General features: G+C 39.1%; 1 protein-coding gene across 3 annotated transcripts in view; it reads left to right on the top strand.

Annotated features, from left to right (window-relative positions):
• Positions 1–647: 647 nt before the first annotated feature.
• The window catches only part of STX6 (syntaxin 6), a 55,944-nt gene continuing 36,548 nt past the window's right edge, over positions 648–20,043 (top strand). For all 3 annotated transcript variants that reach the window (XM_007480908.3, XM_007480906.3, XM_007480907.3), the window contains exon 1: positions 648–1,046. In XM_007480908.3, coding sequence (XP_007480970.1) covers positions 1,012–1,046 — 35 coding nt within the window. In that variant the 5' untranslated portion in view covers positions 648–1,011. The remainder of the gene's footprint in view (positions 1,047–20,043) is intronic.

Here is a 20,043-nt window from a genome sequence, read left to right as displayed (position 1 = left end):
CCAGTGGCAGAGTGAATTTCCAGGTTTTTTTTGGGGGGGGGCGGTAGGAGTGGGGGGTGTGGTGTGGCTAGTAAAGTCCACAGTTCAGCCTGCAGAGGAATGAGACTCCAGGTGCAGACTGAGGCATACCTTTCCAATGTTGACCAACACATGAGTGTAACTATTCTTATCTGTATATTTGGGTTGGGGGGGGGGGATGAGAGTAATCCTAGGAAAAAAGCGGGGAAGCATTACCAAATCCTGAAAGAATGTACAGAGAGTCCTATAGATTCAAAAGGGGGCAGTTTAAAACAATAAGTTGATTTGATCATATACTTTAAAAAAAAGGCAACCAAGTTTCATACATGATCCTCTTCTTCGCATTTCGAAGTGTTTATTTTTATGATTGCCAATTAAAGAATAACAAAAAATATTTTAACGTTTTAGCAACCGAAAACGTTTATTGGGAAGCTGAAATTCCTTCGTAAATCGGGATTTAAAAAGTCCCTGCCCCGATGACCAATCCCTTCTCTAGAAACTGGCCCGACCATGTGATGGGGGAAAGACATCACCTTCTCCAAATCCGGAGGCTCCCGGCAGCCCCAGCTCCTCCATCACGTGACCCTATAAATTCTACAGCCTCTACGAGAGGAGGGGGTGAACAGTGCCCGTCTCACGTGTGAGCAGAGTGCGGAAGTGGTGCTTCGGAAAGTCTGCTTTTGATTGGTCGCGGTCGAGAGGGGCAGGGCCACCGGGGCGGAGGCTTCGAGGGGGAGCCGGCCCCAGGAGTCTCGGAGTCTCCTGGCGGGGAGGCGGGCGGTAATCAAGTTGGGGAACCTGCTGCCGCCTCCCTGGCATTGCTCCTAGCGGCAGGCCGTCCCTACGAGGCTGTAGGGCCGGGGGTGCTGCGCGCGCACCCCTCGCCGGGCCGCCGACTCTTCAGGCCCCGTGAACCTCGGGGGACGGCGGGAACGTAGAGCTGAGGACCCCAGTGCCTGGGACGGGCTTCGGCGGGGCGGCCGCCGAGACGCCATGTCCATGGAGGACCCCTTCTTTGTGGTTAAAGGGTGAGTATGGCAGACTGGAGAAGGAGGCCCGGCTCCGCGGTGTGTGGCCGAGTGCGAGAGCTGCTCTCCTTTGGGGGCGGACTCCCGGGGTCCGTCAACTTGGTCTAAGGCAGTCCTGGGGACCCTTCTTGGGAGGCGGGGGCTCCTCGAACCCTTGCCGAACTAGCTCCCTTAGACTGGGATCACGTTCATCTGTCAATTCCAGACTGCCGTTGTGGGACCGTGGCTGGAGTTGGGGTGAAGAAGTTCGGCTTTATGTGTTCGGGGAGGGGGGGAGACACGGTCGTGCGTGGGTCACCCTCGGCTGGGAACGAGAGCCACTCACTGCGTCAAAGGAGAAAAGGCCTGTGTCAGCCCTGGAAGCCGTGGCGGGGTGGGGAGGACTAGATGGGGGTGATGGTGGAAATGGGTGAAACTCACTTTAGCACCAGTGGGGTAGGGGGCCTTCGAGCCACTTTTCTTGCAACAAGTTGCAATGTGTCTACCTGTATTGGTGAAGTGAATTTCCTCCCTCGGGAATCCCCTCTACCTGTGGAATTATGTATATTATAGGTCCAGCCCCTGGATTAGATCAATTTGGCTAAACTCCCATTGTCTCTAGGATGGAACTTTCAGTCTTGATGAGACCACAGACAGCCAAGAATTGTTGAAGCCTGTTAGAGGGAGGCGTGGGGTGGGTGTGTTGATACCAGGGCTGGTGGGGGAACTGTAGGAAGAGAGAATGGAAGGCAACAGAATTTGATGGAGGAGATTTTTTTTTAAAGTATATTGAGTAATATGAGGAAAGAGAAACTATCTTTCATACTCAGTAATGATGTTGGAAGGAAAACAGAATGAAACCAGCCAAACCAAACTTTGCACAGCTTTCCAGTAGCAACGGGTATTTTCCCACACTCCTGAAGGAAATGAGTTGTTTTTAAAATGTTGTTACTTAATTCAGTCTATTTCAGATGTTTCTCCTGTGTTTGCTTATTCTGCCTTTCCAGTCATCACCTGGATTGATCTTTTTAGTGTCTCAAATTAGTTTTCCCAGTAGTTGTATTCCTCTGATTATCCAGTTGATTTTTGTTGTCTTGTCAAAGAAGACAAAAACCATTTTCTTAAGTTGACTAAGGTCTTTAAACAAATAGCAGGATAAAGAGTATAAGATTTTAATTTCTCACTCACAACTTAATGTTGGAGAGGCAGCTTGGAATAGTAGAGAGCAAGCTGGTCTGTAACAGGAGGCCTGGAAGAACTCAGTTGCCTCACCTCTGACATATAGTGGCAATATAACCCCTGGGAAAGTCGCTCATCTTTTCAGTTCTCAAAGTTGATGATCTCCTCATTGAGGAGGGGGGAAAAAGCAAAGAAATCACATTTCTAGGTTCTAGGCCTTGCTTTCAGTGATAATAGTGGTATAGATTTTGAACTTTGTGATGCTTTGAATGTAAAAATCCCAGTATTTTACAATTGAAGAAACTGAAGCACTTAGGTGATTAACAAATATCTGGATTAACTGATTTGGCTGAGGTCTTGCCAGATTTTTAATTCAAATCCTTTAACTTCAAATCTAATTCTCTTTGCTTTCTTAGTTAACTATCAACTCCTTTACAGTAGAGGGCAAAGCTAACAGATTGTCCTTTTAGCAGGTGCTAATATTTTTACTCTCAAGTATCTTGCACATTTAATAACTATCCTTTTGAATAGTGCCCTTGAAAGATGAAACGTTAATTTTGTTTCATAAAGGTATAGAAACCTGCTCAATTAAACTTGCTTTCTCCAATTCACTTACTATTGTGTTATTTAAGAAATGTGCTTTATATATTGTAAAGCACTATATAGACACATTAACAAATAAATCTAATCTTTTATTCATATTCAAAATTTTAAGTATAATATTTAGTTATCTAAATTAGGAAAATATGGGACCTAACCAAACTTTCTGGTATTTAGGAATTGGTTGTCTTCTCCCCTCCCCACCCCCAATCAACTAATGCTTGAGTAGAAACTAGCAGTTATCATAGCCTATGAGAAAAGTATAGTATTTGGATGAACTTTTAGAGAACTACAAGAGTGCTATGAATTGCTTTGTCATCCTCAACATTGTATTTAGACATCCATTGTAGGTATAATGATAAAAATTCAAAGTTCCGAACTGTGGAATGCTGAACTATTGTTTTTGTTGTTTTGTTCATTTCTTAAGGTGTTCAGTAGCAAAGCATTTAGAAACAAGTTTTATGCCTTGGAAAGATTAAGGCAATGGATTTTGACCTTGCTTAGTTTTGTACACACTTGTTTTGCTAATAGACCCTGGTCTAGTAATTCAGCAAGTATAATAGAGTAATAATTAGGGTGCCTTATGTGAGCGTAGCATTGTATTGGGTGTTGAGTGGAATGCAAAAGAAATTAAAGTATGTTCCCTGCTCTCTAGGATCTTAGGCAAATTGAGGAGATCAGATGTACCATGTATGCAAAGAATGGCTAAGTTTAAATGAGTGACATAGGAAAGAAGTGAAACTCAGAATAGGATTGGGACAAAAAAAATCTAATAACTTGGACCTTGTTGGAAGGAGTAGAGGATGGAGAGAGGGCATATGGGAATATCTTAAGTAAAAGCACTTTAAGGGGCAAGGGAAGAAGACCAGAAATTTGGGCAAGTACAGGTAAATTAGGTAGGATAGGATCAGATTATGGATGAATGGAAAGATTGAAGGATTTAGACACTGGATAAGTTTAAGCAGAGGATAGAACTTTTAAAAGTGCTTTTTACATTTTTTTGATGGAGGAGATTCTGGATCTGTGATTTCATTGATATAAACAATTTCCAATAAGAAAACTCCCCCCATAGATGCAGATTTATGATTCTGCAATTTTTTCAGAGTTTTTGGGGAGACATTGAAAGGTTAAATAATTTGTCCCATTACACAGCCAACCCTATGTCAGAGACAGACTTCCTGACTGGGCCAGACCTCTATCATCTCTACTTCTTGCCATATACTGAAGGACTAGCATTTCTGGTATGAAGACTTGCCAAATCCTTCTTGAGGGTTTTCATCCCCCTTCCAGTGACTACCTTGTAACCCAACTCTCACCTGTGGCTCCAAGAAGCTCTGGCATGCCTATTGGCCACACCCCAGTAAAACCAACTCTGCAGATGGGTTAAACCAGGGTGAGGATAACTGACAGGTCTCAAACTCATTAATGAGTTAGGAAGATGTCTACTCCAAATATGTGAAGACTCCCCTCCCACCATTGTTCAGGTGATAACAGTTTGTTCCAAGGACCATGAAGGCAGCGGAGGCAGGTGCTATGAAGTGCTTTTAGAGCTTGGACAGGAATTAAACATGCCAAGGTCATCTGCTGTGTCCAGTGCCTTCACCAGTCCTGAATTTTGTCTTACCATTGGGCTTCAATGACTCTGGAAGAAAGAATGAGGTTAATGACTTTGTGCAATACAGGAAAACCAAGACATTATTCTGTGATATCATTGGTTCTCTTTCAAACAAAGAACAAACAAGAACCTAATAGATGGTCAATAAATGTTTGTTGAATTAAATCAATGTTTTATGAAGGACTTATTTGGTTATATAGGATAAATTTAGAGTGAGGCCAGCCAGGAAGCAAGTAAGGCTTTTTAAAAAAAATTGTATATTAGGTATATATATAGATAAAGCACTTACTGTGTGCTGAACACTCTACTCCCATTTCTCGACTCCAGGTATTTTCACTGGCTGTCTACACTGTCTGGAATGTCCTCCCTCCTCATCTTTGCTTCCTAGCTTCCTTCAAGTCCTAGCTAAAATCCCACCTTCTACAGGAAACCTTTCCTCATCCCCCTGAATAATCATACCTTCTGTCTTTTGATTATTCTGTTTTATCCTGTTTATAGCTTGTTTGGACATAATTTCTTGAAAATTGTCTTCCCCATTAGACTGCTGGCTTCTTGAGAACAAGTGCTATATTTTTCTTTTAGCCTTTCTTTGTATCCCCAGTGTTTACCATACTGCCTGGCGCATTTGTTTTGTGGTTCAACCATTTCAGTCTTGACTGACTTTTTATGACTTCATTTGGGGTTTTCTTGGAAGATATACTAGAAAATTTTGCCTTTTCCTTCTCCAGCTCATTTTACAGATTGAGGAACTGAGGCAAACAGGGTTAAGGGACTTTTCCAGGGCCACACAACTAACTAGTAAGTGTCTTGAGGCCAGATTTGAATTGCCTGGCACATGATAGATGCTTAATAAATGTTTATTGGCTGACTACTAAATGATGGAGAAAAAAACACAAATAGGACAGTTCTTGTCCTTGAATAGCTAACATTCCAATTGGGGAAAACAACACACAAAAGGGCAGGGACTGTCTTTTGTTTCTTTTTGCATCCCCAAGCACTTAGCACAGTGCCTGACACAGGGTAGGTGCTTAATAATGTTGATTGATTAAAAAAAAAAACACCTAAAGGATGGAGGGAGACTACCTGGGGGGGGGGGGCAAAGTGACTAGGCTGAGGTGATTTCTTTTGAGTAGGTCAAGGATGACTGGGGCCTCTCCTGAACTGGATTTGGGACTCAAGGCCTCAGGGTATAGATTTCTCTGGAAGGGAAGGTAGAAGCAGGAGGTGATAATATTTATTTCAGAGATAGCAAAGTAGAGAAGAAACTGGGAGTTTGCATTCCATTCTGCAGTGGACCTGGACAGCAGTTCAGAAAGAGAGCTGTGGGGTGGGCCGTCTCTAGGATATATGAGGTCTGTTTTAGAGATCATTAAATAGCCCCAGACTATTATGCTAATTACATTTTTTTTTTTGTCAAGTCTGACTGGAATTTCTGAGTCTCTTCTGATTTGCTTCATAGAATGTGCAAATTAAACTGAAGAACCAGACAATCAAGCTTGTTAGAATTATGCATAAAGTAAAAGTAGTCCTCAAGTATAGGTCAGGGGATATGAGTTTTACTCAAGAGCTGTACCCTTTCAAAGTATATGAATTTTGTGATATCTACTTTGGCTGCCCAGTGGCATTTTTTTTTTTGTTCACTTCTAGCTTCTTTGCTGTGTTTCTCAGTTAGTTGAAGTTGGCACTGAGGAGGTGTTGCACACAGTTTTGAATAATTTCCTGTCACCCCCCCCCTACCCCAACCACGTGTGAGTGTTCTATTCATAACTAACACTTAGGTTTGTGTAGAAGAATAGACCAGTTTTACTATCCCAGGTGAATGGGAAATATACTTTACTTATATATTTTCAAGATTTGGTCCACCTGCTGTCTTCCATCTGGATTCCTCTGCTCAGGTTTGCTACAGAATGGAATACAGGTTCCCCTACTCTCCTTCAAGCACAGGTCTTTTTAGTTTTTTTAAGGATTTCTGTTAATAGAAGTTGGAAACAATCAGGAAGGGTTTTTAAGTAAATAAAATAGAAATTAGTCATAGAATATCTTAAAGCCTATAATAGTAGCTCTTACTAGTCCTTACTGAATTGTAGGTTTTCTTAGTTCTTAATCTGTTTTCATTGATCCATCTCTTTCCTGTTTGTGGTTATAACCAAACAAATCTTACTTTATACATATATTTATGTTCAAGTAAAGTTGACTGTAAAACTGATGTCATTTTTCCTCAAACTGGTTTTAAAACCAGATATTTTTATAAACTTTCAAATGTGCTTTTTTTTTTTTTAACCCATACCTTCCCTCTTGGAATCAATACTGTGTATTAGCTCCAAGGCAGAAAAGTGATAAGGGCTAGGCAATGGGGGTCAAGTGACTTGTCCAGTGTCACACAGCTGGGAAGTGTCTGAGGTCAGATTTGAACCTAGGACCTCCCATTTCTAGGCCTGGCTCTCAATCCACTGAGCTACCCAGCTGCCCCCCTCAAATGTGCTTTTAAAAAGTATGATTGGCTCTAGGATCATAGATTTTTTTGAGGTCTTTTCTTATTTTACAGATAAGGAAGCAGATTTCTTTGTATTCAGCCATGCTACTTAGCATTGTAGTAGGCTCTCTGAAGGGTACAAAAATCCAGTAAGAGCTCAGAAATCCAAGGATTCAAGATTTATTACAGGAATTAAATGCTTTGCCACTTATGCACTCTCATCTGTAAAGTTGAGGTGATTGGATCCTAGATAACTTCCAATCACATAAGGAGAGCTGCCTAGTTCAGTGGGAAGATTACTAGATTTAGAGAGAAGGACCTGGGTTCTAACACTGACTCTGACTACTTCTGTGACTTTCGAAAAGCCCTCAGTTTCCTCATTGAAAAAATGAAGAGGTCCAGCCAGAAGACCTTTAAAGTCTCTTCCAACTCTAAATCTATGACTTTAAGATGTGTATGTATAAAGCAGTTAGAGAACCTTTCAAGACAGGAATAAATCACAGGATTTGATTGGAAAAGTACTTAAATGTCATCTAGGCCATTGTTCAATTGTTTCCAACTCTTAATGGATCATGGGGTTGGAGTTTTTTTTGGCAGGGTTACTGAGTGGTTTGCCATTTCCTTTTCCAGTGGATCCTTTTGTCAGACAGAACTTAAGCCCAGGGTCACACAGCTAGGGAGTGTCAGAAGCCTAATTTGAACTCTTTCTGACTCCAAGCAGCACTGTATCCACTTGCCTACTTCTACCTCTAGTCCAACTCATACACAAAAAGAATCCCATTGTAACATGCCTGGCAAGTTCTATTCATCCTCTGCTTGGAATGGGAATTCATCTTCTTTGGGGGTAACCCATTCCACATCTGGGCAGTTCTGATTGTTAAGACTTTTTTCTGAACACCAAGCCCAAATTTTTCTCTCCTTGTAGTTTCCACCAACTGCCAGTGGCTTTGCCCGTTTAAGACCAAACAGAATGGACCTGTTTACATGGGACAGCTTTTCAAATACTAACAATTATAAATAATTGTCATACAGGAGGCTGATTGCCTATGGACCCATCTGTGTATGGAGTGGGAGAGGAGCAGGGGTCAGGCAGCATCCACAACCTTTTCCTAGGAAGAGAAAAGAAACCAACAACCCTCTAAGAAGAAATAATGCTGAGCTTCCCTGGCTGGTGGTTAGTTTTTTGTTTTTGTCTAGGGTTTAATTAATTAATTTATTTTCCATTTAATGAGATGTGAGAGCAAATGGAAAGGGCCTGGATTTTTCTCCTTGAGGTTTTTTTTTTTTTTAATTTATCTTGATTTTATATTAATAGCCCATTGGACATGATGTTTAGAAAAAAACCAAATAATTGTCTTATAACTTTTAGGTGCCTTTACTTTTATAAAAACTGTAAGGTCAATGTGCAGCCCTACTTTACTGATGAGAAAACTGAGACTTAAAAAGTTAAGCCCAAAGCTGCTAGTCCAGATCTTTTCACTTCATGTCTAGTTCTCTTTCCACTATGATGAGCTGCCCCTGGATGTGTTATGGAGAGTTAGAGAGAAGGAAAATTAACTGGGAGTAGGGTCAGTCAGGGAAGAGGGCATGGAACAAGTGACAGCATAAGCTGAACTGCGAAATTATTACAGGCCTGGATGAGTAGGGACTTCAGGGATGTCATGATTACATGAGGTAGGTAGAGCAATGGTCTGTTTTATAGATCAAGAAACTAAGACTCAGTTGTCTTGCATACATTCTCATGAATTTTTGTCCTTAATCCACTTCTCAAACTGGAAGTGATTTCTCACTTAAATGATCTAATAATACTTCATAATTTTTTGTATCAAATTAACATACACATTTGTGCCATCTTCCCCACTAGACTGCAAGGCAGGGGGAAAGAGCAGGGCAAAGGTATAGAACTAGAAGTAGTTTTAGTGTAAGAGGGATAAGGAAGAGATTGGCTTGATTACATTGTAAGCAGTAACAAAAGATTAGCTTGGAAAGTTAAAATGAAGCAGTTGTGAGGTCAACTTTAATACTAACATATGGAATTAGAACTTGATTTAATAAGTAACCATTTTACATTCTTAAGCAGAAAACATTTTTTAAAGATATGTTGATGTTAAATGGGAAGAAGTACGCATTACTTAAAAGTCAGGAAGAGCCAAGTTTGAACTGACCAGATTCTATTAATAACTGTGGGGTCATACGCAAGTTACTTTACTTTCTTAGCTTCAGTTTATTCATCTGTAAAATGGAGATTAATAACTGTAGGAACTTCTATGCAGTTTTTGTAAGGCTCAGAAAAATGTTTTTAGAGTGCTTTGCAAAACATTAAGCACTATTTAAATGTTTTGTCATTGTTATTGATTAAAAGCCTGAAGTCTAGATGTTTTTGCAATACTTATGCGTAATTTTGACTTGATTAGAGTGTACTGGCTTGGGCAGTAGAGAAAAAGATGTATCTGAGACATAATGGAGGAAAATTTACAAGGCTTCAGGAGATCAGAAGAGTTTGAAGCAAATATATATATTTTTTAATTCCATAGTTAGTGGATGAATTGTGGTACTGCTTACCAAAGCAGGAATTTGGAAAGGTAGCTGCATTTATGAAGAAGTTAATTCATGCAGTCAGCATTAACTGAGCACCTATCATCTCTATACAGATCATTTGCTAGATATTCTAGAAGGTGATTTAAAGACAAATGATGAAGTCTTGGAGACAAATAGAAATATAGGACTTTTTCTTAAATGGGAGGAAAGCTGGGCTGAAGATGTACTTTGAGGAGTCATCCAGCAGTTTAGAGGCAGAAGTTGAAAGTAAAAGTGGGTAAACTCAAGGAGGCATTTTAGAACTCTTAAAGATTTAGCTTTGGGAGATAACCAACCACAGGTAGAGATTAAAAGGAAGAGAAGACAGCAAAGAAGAGAATAGAATATCATCAGAATGTTAAAGGAGGTAATTTTAAAGTTTTAAGTGGGAAATGAGCAGCATTACCAAATGCAATCAAGAAATCAATGAGAACTGAATAAAATTTATCCAATTTGTCATTAGTGTCCTTAGTTCTATTCATGGAATTATAATGGCAGAAACCAACCTGCAGAGTGTTAAGTATGAGAGTTATGAGGGAGCAAAGGCATTGGGGTGTATGTGTGTGGTTTGTTTGAATTTTTTTTCTGTATTGTAAAATGAATAATTTTGATTATATCTAAAAAGAAAACAAAACTGGGAGAAATTGACATAGTTTCTCAGATAGAGGTCTCTCATCTAAAATATATGGAGAACTTTGTCAAACATATAAGACTTAAGAGCCATCCCATGTTTGATAAAAAGGCAAAAGGAATAAACAAACAATTTTTAGGAGAAGAAATCAAGGCCACATATAGATAATATGAAAAAATATTCTAAATAACTACTAATTAGGGAAATACAAATTGAGACAAATCTGAAATATTAATTTAAACCTATCAGATTTGCTAAAATGATCAAAGGGCAAAGTGACAAATGTTGAAGGAGATATGGAAACATGGAGACAATAATACAATGTTGGTGGAACTGCACATTGATCCAACTATTTTTTTGAGCAATTTGGATATGCCTAGAGAACAATAAAACTATGTATACCCCTGGACCCAGCAATAATATTTCTGAGTCTATTTCCCAAGGAGATCAGTGACAAGGAAAAAGAACCTATATATTTCAAGATGTTTATAACAGTTTTTTTTTGGGTATGGCAAAGAACTGGAAATTTAGGTGATGCCCATCGATTGGGAAATGGCTGGACAGATTGTGATAAATTATTGTGTTGTCATTACTGTGCTATAAGAAATGATGAACAGGCTAATTTTTTTAAATTGGAAATATCTGCATTCTTAAACAAGAACATTATATACAGCTATAGACTTAATATTTGGAGAATAACTTGTCAATTTCTACCTCCAGAGAATGAATTGATAAACAGAAACATGAAAGACACAATCTATTCGTATCTTTTTGTCAAATGATTCCTTCTATGATATGGGGAGGAGAGAGATGGGCCGAGATACTGGGAAATAAATTCTATTAAATAAATTTTTAAAAGAAAAATCTTTCTGTGCAAAGGAATAGGTTGATAATTTTATGTAGAATATGGTTACAAGATGCACAGTGAAAGGAGAAGGTTGTACATAGTAACAGCAATAGCATACAGTGGATGACTTCACTATTATCAGCAGTGCAAGAATCCAGGACAACTCCAAGAGACTCATGACAAAAAAGGCTATCCATTTACCAGAGAAGGAACTGGCAGAGTCTAAATGCAGACTGAAGCATTCCATTCTCCACTTTATTTCCTCCACAAACTTTTCTCTAGTGTAAGTGTCTTCTTTCACAACATGATGAACATGAAAATGTGTATTGTATAATGACACATGTGAAACCTGTATCATTACCTGTCCTTTTAGAAAGGAAGAAGGTAGAGAATGTGGATCGCAAATGTTAGAAAATTATTATTTTTAATTTTATTATTAAATTATTATTTTATTATTATTAAAATTATATTGACATACCATCTGGGAAAAAACTGGGAAGAAAGAAGAAAAAGTTACATGAAAATCCTCCCACTATTCCCCAAAATAATATTTAAAGACAAAGTTGAAAAGGTGACATGTAAGAGATTGTAAGACCTGGCCTTTCATATATTGAATATCCTGTGAATAACAAAAGCATTTTCTTTATTCTAGAATCTCCCTTTTGCCAGATCGCGGAAATTTCTATCATGTCTAGAGTGACAGGTCTTTCATTTTTCTTGGTATTTGTAGTGTCTATCAAATCTGCATTTTAATAGAACCAGTGAGTGGATGCCTGTAACTTATACCAATTTAGAGGTTTCTTAAGATTTCTCTCTCAAAGAGAATTTGTACGTCCTTTGTAGAACTATTAAGTATGTGTCTTGTAAAAGAGAGAATGTCCATATCACTGATTTTTGCTAATTTGTAGTTAATTTGTATTGATTTAAATTTCTTTAAATCTACAAGTATTTAAGATATCACTAGTTAATACCTAAAAACTTCAATTTCTTCCATCAAACCTTTGATCAAAACTTCTAGTAAGAATTAAAATTAGTGCAAATGAACTATGCCCTTTTCCTTCTTTTTAGATAAAAATGCACTATTATTAGAGTGTCCAAAAGGACAGCCACTAGAGTGAAGGCCCTGAGTAATCCATAAACTAGATATTAAGGTATTGACTGATTTGTGACTTATTGTTAAATTTGAAGCACAATAAAGTTCTTTAAGCACTCAACCTATTAACTGTCAGCAATGTGACACAAACCTTAGGAACACAAACTTGACTTGCTTTTTTGCCATGGTTGGTTATACCTGTCATGTTCTGTAGTTTAATTTGAAAGATTAGCTAAGAGGAAAAACCTACAAATGTTGCCTAAATAAATATCTTGAATTTTGTAAAGAATAAACAGGATATTCTTTACTGCTTGTAACTTATTCATTAAAAGCACAATAATAGGGGGCAGCTGGGTGGCTGGCTGGCTGAGTGGATTGAGAGCCAGGCCTTGAGATGGGAGGTCATAGGTTCAAATCTGGCCTCAGACGCTTCCCAGCTGTGTGACCCTGGGCAAGTCACTTGACTCCCATTGCCTAGCCCTTACCACTCTTCTGCCTTGGAACCAATACACAGTATTGATTCCAAGATGGAAGGTAAGGGTTTTAAAAAAAAAGCACAATAATAACGAGGCCAAGGTTTTTAGCCCCCCAACTGAATCACTTGGCCTTGTTTGTTTTCAGAGTCCCAGAATTCATCCTGTTCAGCTAGCAAACTTTTTTTTTTCCACATTACTGGAGAAATTGTAAACAGAATAGGACTAGATCAGCATACGTCCTTTACAACTACTGTGGAATTGACACAGTAAACTTCATGAATGAAGGATAGCATTCTTTTTTTTAAATTTCCAATTTCATTGTTTATGATTTTAGATTGTTATTGACCCAAATTAAATTTGTACAGTCTAGTAGCAGCAAAAGCAGTAAAGCCTTGTGGAAATATAATAGCCTATATCTATGTGGTTTCATATGTGTTTCTCCTTACAATAGTACATATATATCATACATATCTGAGTTTTAAAAGGACTAGTGAAAGTCAGTAACTTATACATGAAATATGTAGAATTGATCAGTTATAACACCTCTCCCTTTCTCTTTCTCTCACACTACACACACACACACACACACACACACACACACACACACACACACACACACACACACCATAGCACACCTCTATCCTCCTCTGTTTCCCTAAACATATCCACGGTCATGTTTTGTCGCTTCTGTGACACTACCCACCTCATCCTCTGCCTTCCCCTTCTCATGAATATTGTCATATTGTCACCTCACCCGTAACTAGTGATCCTAAAGAGTTGTCTGGGTCTCTTGAGAGTTTTAAGTGACTTGACAATGATCACATAGCAAGTATGTGTATATTGGAAGTAGGACTTTAACCCAAGTAGTTAAGACTGCACAGCCAGCCCTCTAGCTACTGTTTCATGCTATTTCTTTTAAGCAATCCATATATGAGTAAATATCAATATTTTATAATCACCTGTTTGCCACAAATCATGACTCAAGGAAAGTACATCTCCACAAAGCTGGGAGCCTGAAAGAAAAACCAATACAGATATACAGGAACCTCAACAATCAATTGAGACTTTTGAAAGACATGATTAGGGGTAAGCTAGATGACTAGCTTATAGTATAATATATGTCATAGTATATGACATATACTATATAGTATAAGTCATAGTATATGAAAGCCTGGTTTGCAGTGATTGATAAACCAATCAGTATAGCACCACCCAGGACAGTGGTTCCAAAGTAAAGCTGAGTGAGTTGTCATCCTGTGTCTGCCAGGAAGTACAGTAATCTGGAGAGAGGCACATGGACAGATCAGGTGACTCAGTGGAATTTGTAATAGAAGGAATGCTATAAAAATACCTAGATTTTAGCCAGATATTTGGTAAAGGCTCTCATGCTATCCTTAGAGAGGATAATAACTGTAATATATAAGGTTTGCAGATTATTTTATTTATTTTTCACTACAGCCCCAACTTAATGCTATTATCTATTTTACAGATAAGGTAAGTAAGGCTTATTGAGGTTAAGTGGTATCTGGAGAGTCAGATTTGAACTCTGGTCTTCCTGGCTTAAACTCCAGTACTCTGTCCAATATACCAGTCAGTCTGTCAACAAGAATATATTAAGTTTCTGCAGCATGCAGATAGCTAGTTACAAACAAGATATATACAAGTTGGATATAATCAACAGAGTAAAGACACTAGCATTCATAGAAATCTAGCTATTTGCAGATGGGATTTTAGCTGAGACTTGAAGGAAGCCAAAGAAGTTAGGAAGCAGAGATGAGGAGGAAGAGAGTTCCAAGCATAAGGGACAGTGAGTGAAAATGCCTAGAATTAGAAGATGGAGTATCTAGTTAGAGCAACAGCAAGAAGGTTAATGTCACTGGATCACAGAGTTTTTAGGTAGGGAGAGGATTAAAGTGTAAAACTAAAAAGGGACAGAGTTATGGTGGTCTTTAAAGGATAGAGGATTTTATATCTGATCCTAGAGGCAAAAGGAGCCACTGGAATTGATTGAATGAGGGTGAGGGATGGAGTGACGAGGTCAGATTTAGGTTTTAGAAAGATCCATTTGACAGTTGACTCAAGGAATGGCCTGGAGAGGAGAGAGATTGAAGAAACCAGAAGAAAACCATTGCTATATCCAGAAATGAGATGAATGAAGTCCTGCATCAGGGTGGTGGTAGTGTCAGATGAGAAAGAATATGAATGATATTGTGAAGGTAGGAGTGAGAGAGTTGAGAATTGACACCTGGGCTTTGAGCCATGATGCCTGGTAAAGAATGATGGTACCCTCTATAGTGTTAGGGAAGTTATGAGCAGAGGAGGGTTTGGGGAAAAAGATAATGAGTTTAATTTTGGATATTGGAGTTTTAAGGTGTTTATGAGATACCCAGTTTAAAATGTTCAATAGGCAGTCAGAGATTGATACTGGAGGTCAGAGAGAGGTTAGGGCTGAACAAATAAAACTGAGAATCATCTGTATAGAGATAATTTTTGAAACCATGGAGCTGATTAGATTATGAAGTGGAATTATATGGAAGAGAAGAGAGCACAGAGCCTTTGAAGGACATTCATAGTCAGTGGAAGTGTGCTGGATGAGAGCTGAAAAAAGGCCATTCATTAAATTTGGCAATCTGGTTTCAAAAGACTTAAATCACTCAGCTGAAACTGCCCTTTCCAAAGTTACCAATAGTTTCTTAATTGTCAAATGGTTTGCCTTTTCTCAGCTTCATCATTCTGGACTGCAGAAGTACCAATCATACTATACACTCTGTAGCACAATATCTGGGACACAGTAAGCCCACATTAACTCCTTGTTGCCTGCCAATAATATTTGGTCTCATTGGCAATCCCGTCTTCCTTAGTACTCTCTTCTCTGGGCTTTTGTTACACTACTTTCTTGGTTTTACTGTTATTTGACTGACTCCTCAGTCTCCTTTGCTGGCTCCTTATACATACCACACATCTTCTAACTGTAAGAACCTTAAGGTTCTTTGCTTGATGAACTTCTTTTTTCTCTTCACATTCTCACTGGGTGATAACTTTCTTGGATTTAATTACTCTCTTTTTATGCAAGTGACTCTCAGATTTATATCTTTATTACTTCATCTCTTTACTGAATTGTAGTCCTGCATCATTGTCTGTTGGACATATCAAATTGAATGACCCTCAGGCACCTTTATTTTGTTTCCAGATTTTTGCTGCCATCAAAAGTGCTACTATAAATATTTCTTTCATAATCAACTCCATAGCTGGACTCCATTCCACTGGATACTACCATGTGCCTTTGTGGTAAGATGGTATTGCCAAAGGCGAGGGAAGGAAGAAAGAGATCCTCTTTCCTCTTTACTGTACTCCTTGAAAAGAAAAAAGGGAAGAAGGAACTCCTCCCTTTGATCTAGTCTTCTCATTGAATCTCTTGTTTAATTTCTTAGCTTTTCATCTCTCACTGAGGCTATCCTAGTCTTAGTACAAATCTGTCTCTGCCAATTCTACATTCAATTAATAATTTATTTCTTCTGGTGACTGGGAGGGTTTTTTTCCTTTTCTTCACATTGGATGTGAACTGCTTTGTAGTCAAAAGACTTATGATTTTAGAGCCAGTAGCTGGATTCAAATTCCAGCTCTACTACTTATTACCTCTGTGACTTTAGGTAGGTCAAACTTATTAGCCAAGCTTAACTCCCTGGACCTCATTTTTTTCATCTACAAAATAACAGGTTTGGACTAGATAACCGCTAAGGTCCTTTCCAGCTATAAATCTATGATCATCCTATGTCAAAAACAACCCATTAGTTCCTCCTCTCAACCCATTCCTCTTCCAGATGTCCCTATTTCTGTCAAAGATACCACCATTTTAGTCCAATTATAACTTCACTGTCTCCTCTGACCTATCAGATGTTGCCATTTCTTCCTCCACATTATCTTACATGTATATATGCTTCTCTATTCTCACATGGCCTCCACCCTAGTTCATGTCCTCATCACTTCTCACCTAGACTATTGCAACAGTCTCTTTATTGAACTCTTTCTATTATGTTTTCTTTTTCCCCTACTCTAATAACATCCTCCACATTCCTCTTAAAGTGACTTACTCAAGTAAGGGTTTGACCACTCCTTTCTCAGTAATCACCAATGATTCTCTGTTATTTCTAGGATGAAATATAAGCTCTCTGGCATTTAAAGAAAACCCTTCAGAAACGGACTTCTGTCTCCATTTCTAACCTTATTATACATTACTTCTCTTCATATACCTTCCAGGTCAGATAAACTGGCCTTAATGTTCCTATATTCTTTTCCCCTTTCCTCTGCTTTGTACTGGCCATTCCCAATACCTTGAATTCACTCCCCTCTTCCTTCCACCTCATAAAATCCCTAGTCTCTGACAAGTCATTTCAAGCATGATCTTCTAAATCAGACCTTTTGTTATACCCTTCTCAACCTCTTCCTGACTTCCAGCCTTCAAAACCATATTTTCATAGTTGTCTCTTCTGGAACTACCCTCAAAACCTGTGGCCTTCTAGCCTTGGAACATACAACCACCCCTTTGGCTCTTTCAAACTGAAATATACCTCTGCATGCTCCTGACCTTGTTCTTAGACTCTGGATTTAAACAACATATCTTTAGTGCTGGATTTCTCTCTCATTCCCTTTTCAACTCCTTTTATGTGTTTTCCCATTAGAATATAAGCTCCTTTGAAGACAATGATGATCTTTTTGCTTGTATATATATATATCCCTAGTGCTTAGAACAGTTCCTTGCACATAATAAGTGCTTAATTAATGCTAATTTCCTTCCTTTATTCCTTTTTCTCCTGCCTATATGGGTATAGCATATAGCTATGTACTGGACCCTCTTTTCTTCTAATTATCTCAGCTCTCATAGCTTCTCCCTCTTTTATGGAAATCATTCCCAGATGTATTTATGCAGCCCCAATCTCTGTCCTGAATCCCATACCCACATTACCAGCTGCCTGTTGAACATAATGTCTAAATGTCTCACAAGCAGCTCAACTATGAAGCCCAAAACTGAACTCACTTTCTTTTCTCATAAACTCTCCCTTCTTGCTAATCTCTCCATTTCTGTCAAAAGCACCAACATCTTTCAAATAGCATTGGTTTGTACCCTAGGAGGAATCTCCAATTTATCTCTGTCTGCACTGTAACTTAGACCATGTTCCCTAGGACTGTGTGCTCTCTGACTACCTCCCAGACCAATGGTCCTGCTTCTCTAGCCCAGTCACTGCCCTTATCAGCAGAGGAAGCAACCTGATAAAGGTATTTTTTTTCCCCTAATATGCCAGCCATCTCTACCAAATGCCTACTGAGTAGGCAGGCCAGATTACCTGAAGCTTCAGAATGCCCTGAGGGAAAGATTGGAGGTAGCTTGTGCCAGACAAGTCAAATCACTGCCACTACTTTGACTACCACCTCCTGCAGGTCTTGAACCCAGGAGCCATAAGAATAGTAATATCTATATAACCACTGGTTTTGTTTCTAGCCTATACCCAATCATTTGGGGGAGCAATTACTGTGGAAAAGAGGCCATTGCCCTTATCAATATCAGCCCCTAATCAACTATCACCAAAATACAACTAAATTCAAGAACCCTGGGAGTGGCAGCATCTCCCAGACCAGTGGTCCTACTTCAAGTTCAGTCTCTGCAGCCATCAGTAGGGGAAGCAACTTCTGTAGAGCTGTAATCTCCTCAGAATCTATAACTCCTGAAAAACAATTTGTGAGTCCAAAGATTCTGTCACTGGAAATGATATTAAGAGATGCATTAGGGGGCAGCTGGGTAGCTCAGTGGATTGAGAGTCAGACCTAGAGATGGGAGGTCCTAGGTTCAAATCTGGCCTCAGACACTTCTCAGCTGTGTGACCTTGGGCAAGTCACTTGACCCCCATTGCCTAGCCTTTACCACTCTTCTGCCTTGGAGCCAATACACAGTATTGACTCCAAGACAGAAGGTAAGGGTTTTAATAAAAAAAAAAAGATGTATTATATCATCTATTTTGCTGCTACACTGTAAGAACCTTGATAGATTTTTCTATATAATTTGTAACTTAAACCTATATGTGTTGTCTTCCCAATTAGAATGTGAGTTCTTTGAGAACAAGGTACTGTTTTTTTTCTATTTGCATTTCTAGCACTTAGCATAGTTTTCACACATAGTAAGTAAGCTCTTAATAAAATATTCATGCATTCATATATCTTGTTGGAAACTGTCATGCCCCAGTCATTTTATTTGTATTGGGATCCTCAGTACCACATTTATTCATCTGGCCAGAGCACTCTCAAACATCAGGATGGAGAAATTTAGAAGCTACTGAATGAAAAATGAGAGCTCCACAGGGTTTACCAGCAAGCTAGTTTGTCTCTAAATAGATAGCATTGAACTCCATCGGAAGTGCAAATGAAGCTTAAGGGGAGACAGGATTCTTGGCTCAATAGGAAGGCAGATAAAATTCTATTTTATGCTGAGGGGAACAACCCAAAGTGCTTCTGTGATGCTCTGGAGACTATGGGCCAAAGACCTATGGTGTATCTCAGTTACTCAGTACTGATGAAACTACTTTGATCAGTCATAAGGACATGATCTTGGAGAGATGAGCTGAACACTTCCATAGTGTTCTCAACAGATTGTCATAAACCAAGGCTGAAGCCAATGGCTCTATACCTCAGGTTGAAGTCATTCCCTTTCTAGCTGAACTTCCAACTGAAGAAAAGGTTTGAATGCCACTAGGCTCCTCTTGTATGGTAAAGCACCTGGTACTGATTCCATTTCGGCAGAGATTTACAAGTTAGGAGGTTCACTGTTCATACAAAAACTGACTGAAATCTGAGTTATATGAAGGGAGGTTATCTCCCAGGAGATCAAGGATGCCTCTATTGGCCGTCTTTATTTTTATTTATTTATTTTTTTATCTTGAGAAAAATATTTTTTCCCTCCCCTTCCCCCAACCCCCTCCCATAGCTGATGTGCAATTCCACTGGGTTTTACATGTTGTTGGTCAGCTTTATAAAGCAAAAGGAAATAGGTTGTCCTGTGACAGTTATAGGAATGGATGTCTCTGTATACATCAATGCCAGCAAGATTCTTACCAGAGTCCTCTTTAATCAGCTGATCTTCACCTAGAAGATGGACAGCTACCTAAGAGTCAGTGTAGCTTCAGAAATGGCTGAGGAACAGTCAATATGATGTTTACTGTCCAACAACTGAAAGAGAAATTCAAGGAGCAGAAGCGAGGTCTGTACACAACATTCATCTATCTGACCAAGGCCTTTGATACAGTCAGTTGTAAGGGCTTATGTAAGGTCATTTGCATAAACAAAATTTGGTTGCATAGAATAGTATTGTTTGCTAATTCCATGATCGCCTGCTAGTTCTGGATGATGGACAGTACTCTCAAGCTTTCCCAATCACCAGTGGAGTGAAGCAGGACTACATGCTTGCTCTCATTCTTTTTAGCATGCAGGATGTTTTCAGTGATGTTATTGGATGCCTTCAATAAGGATGAAAATGGCATC

This window comes from Monodelphis domestica, chromosome 2 (assembly GCF_027887165.1).
Source record: "Monodelphis domestica isolate mMonDom1 chromosome 2, mMonDom1.pri, whole genome shotgun sequence".
NCBI lineage: Eukaryota > Metazoa > Chordata > Mammalia > Didelphimorphia > Didelphidae > Monodelphis > Monodelphis domestica.
The sequence above is the reverse complement of the archived record's forward strand: the minus strand, read 5'-3'. Positions and strand labels throughout refer to the sequence as shown.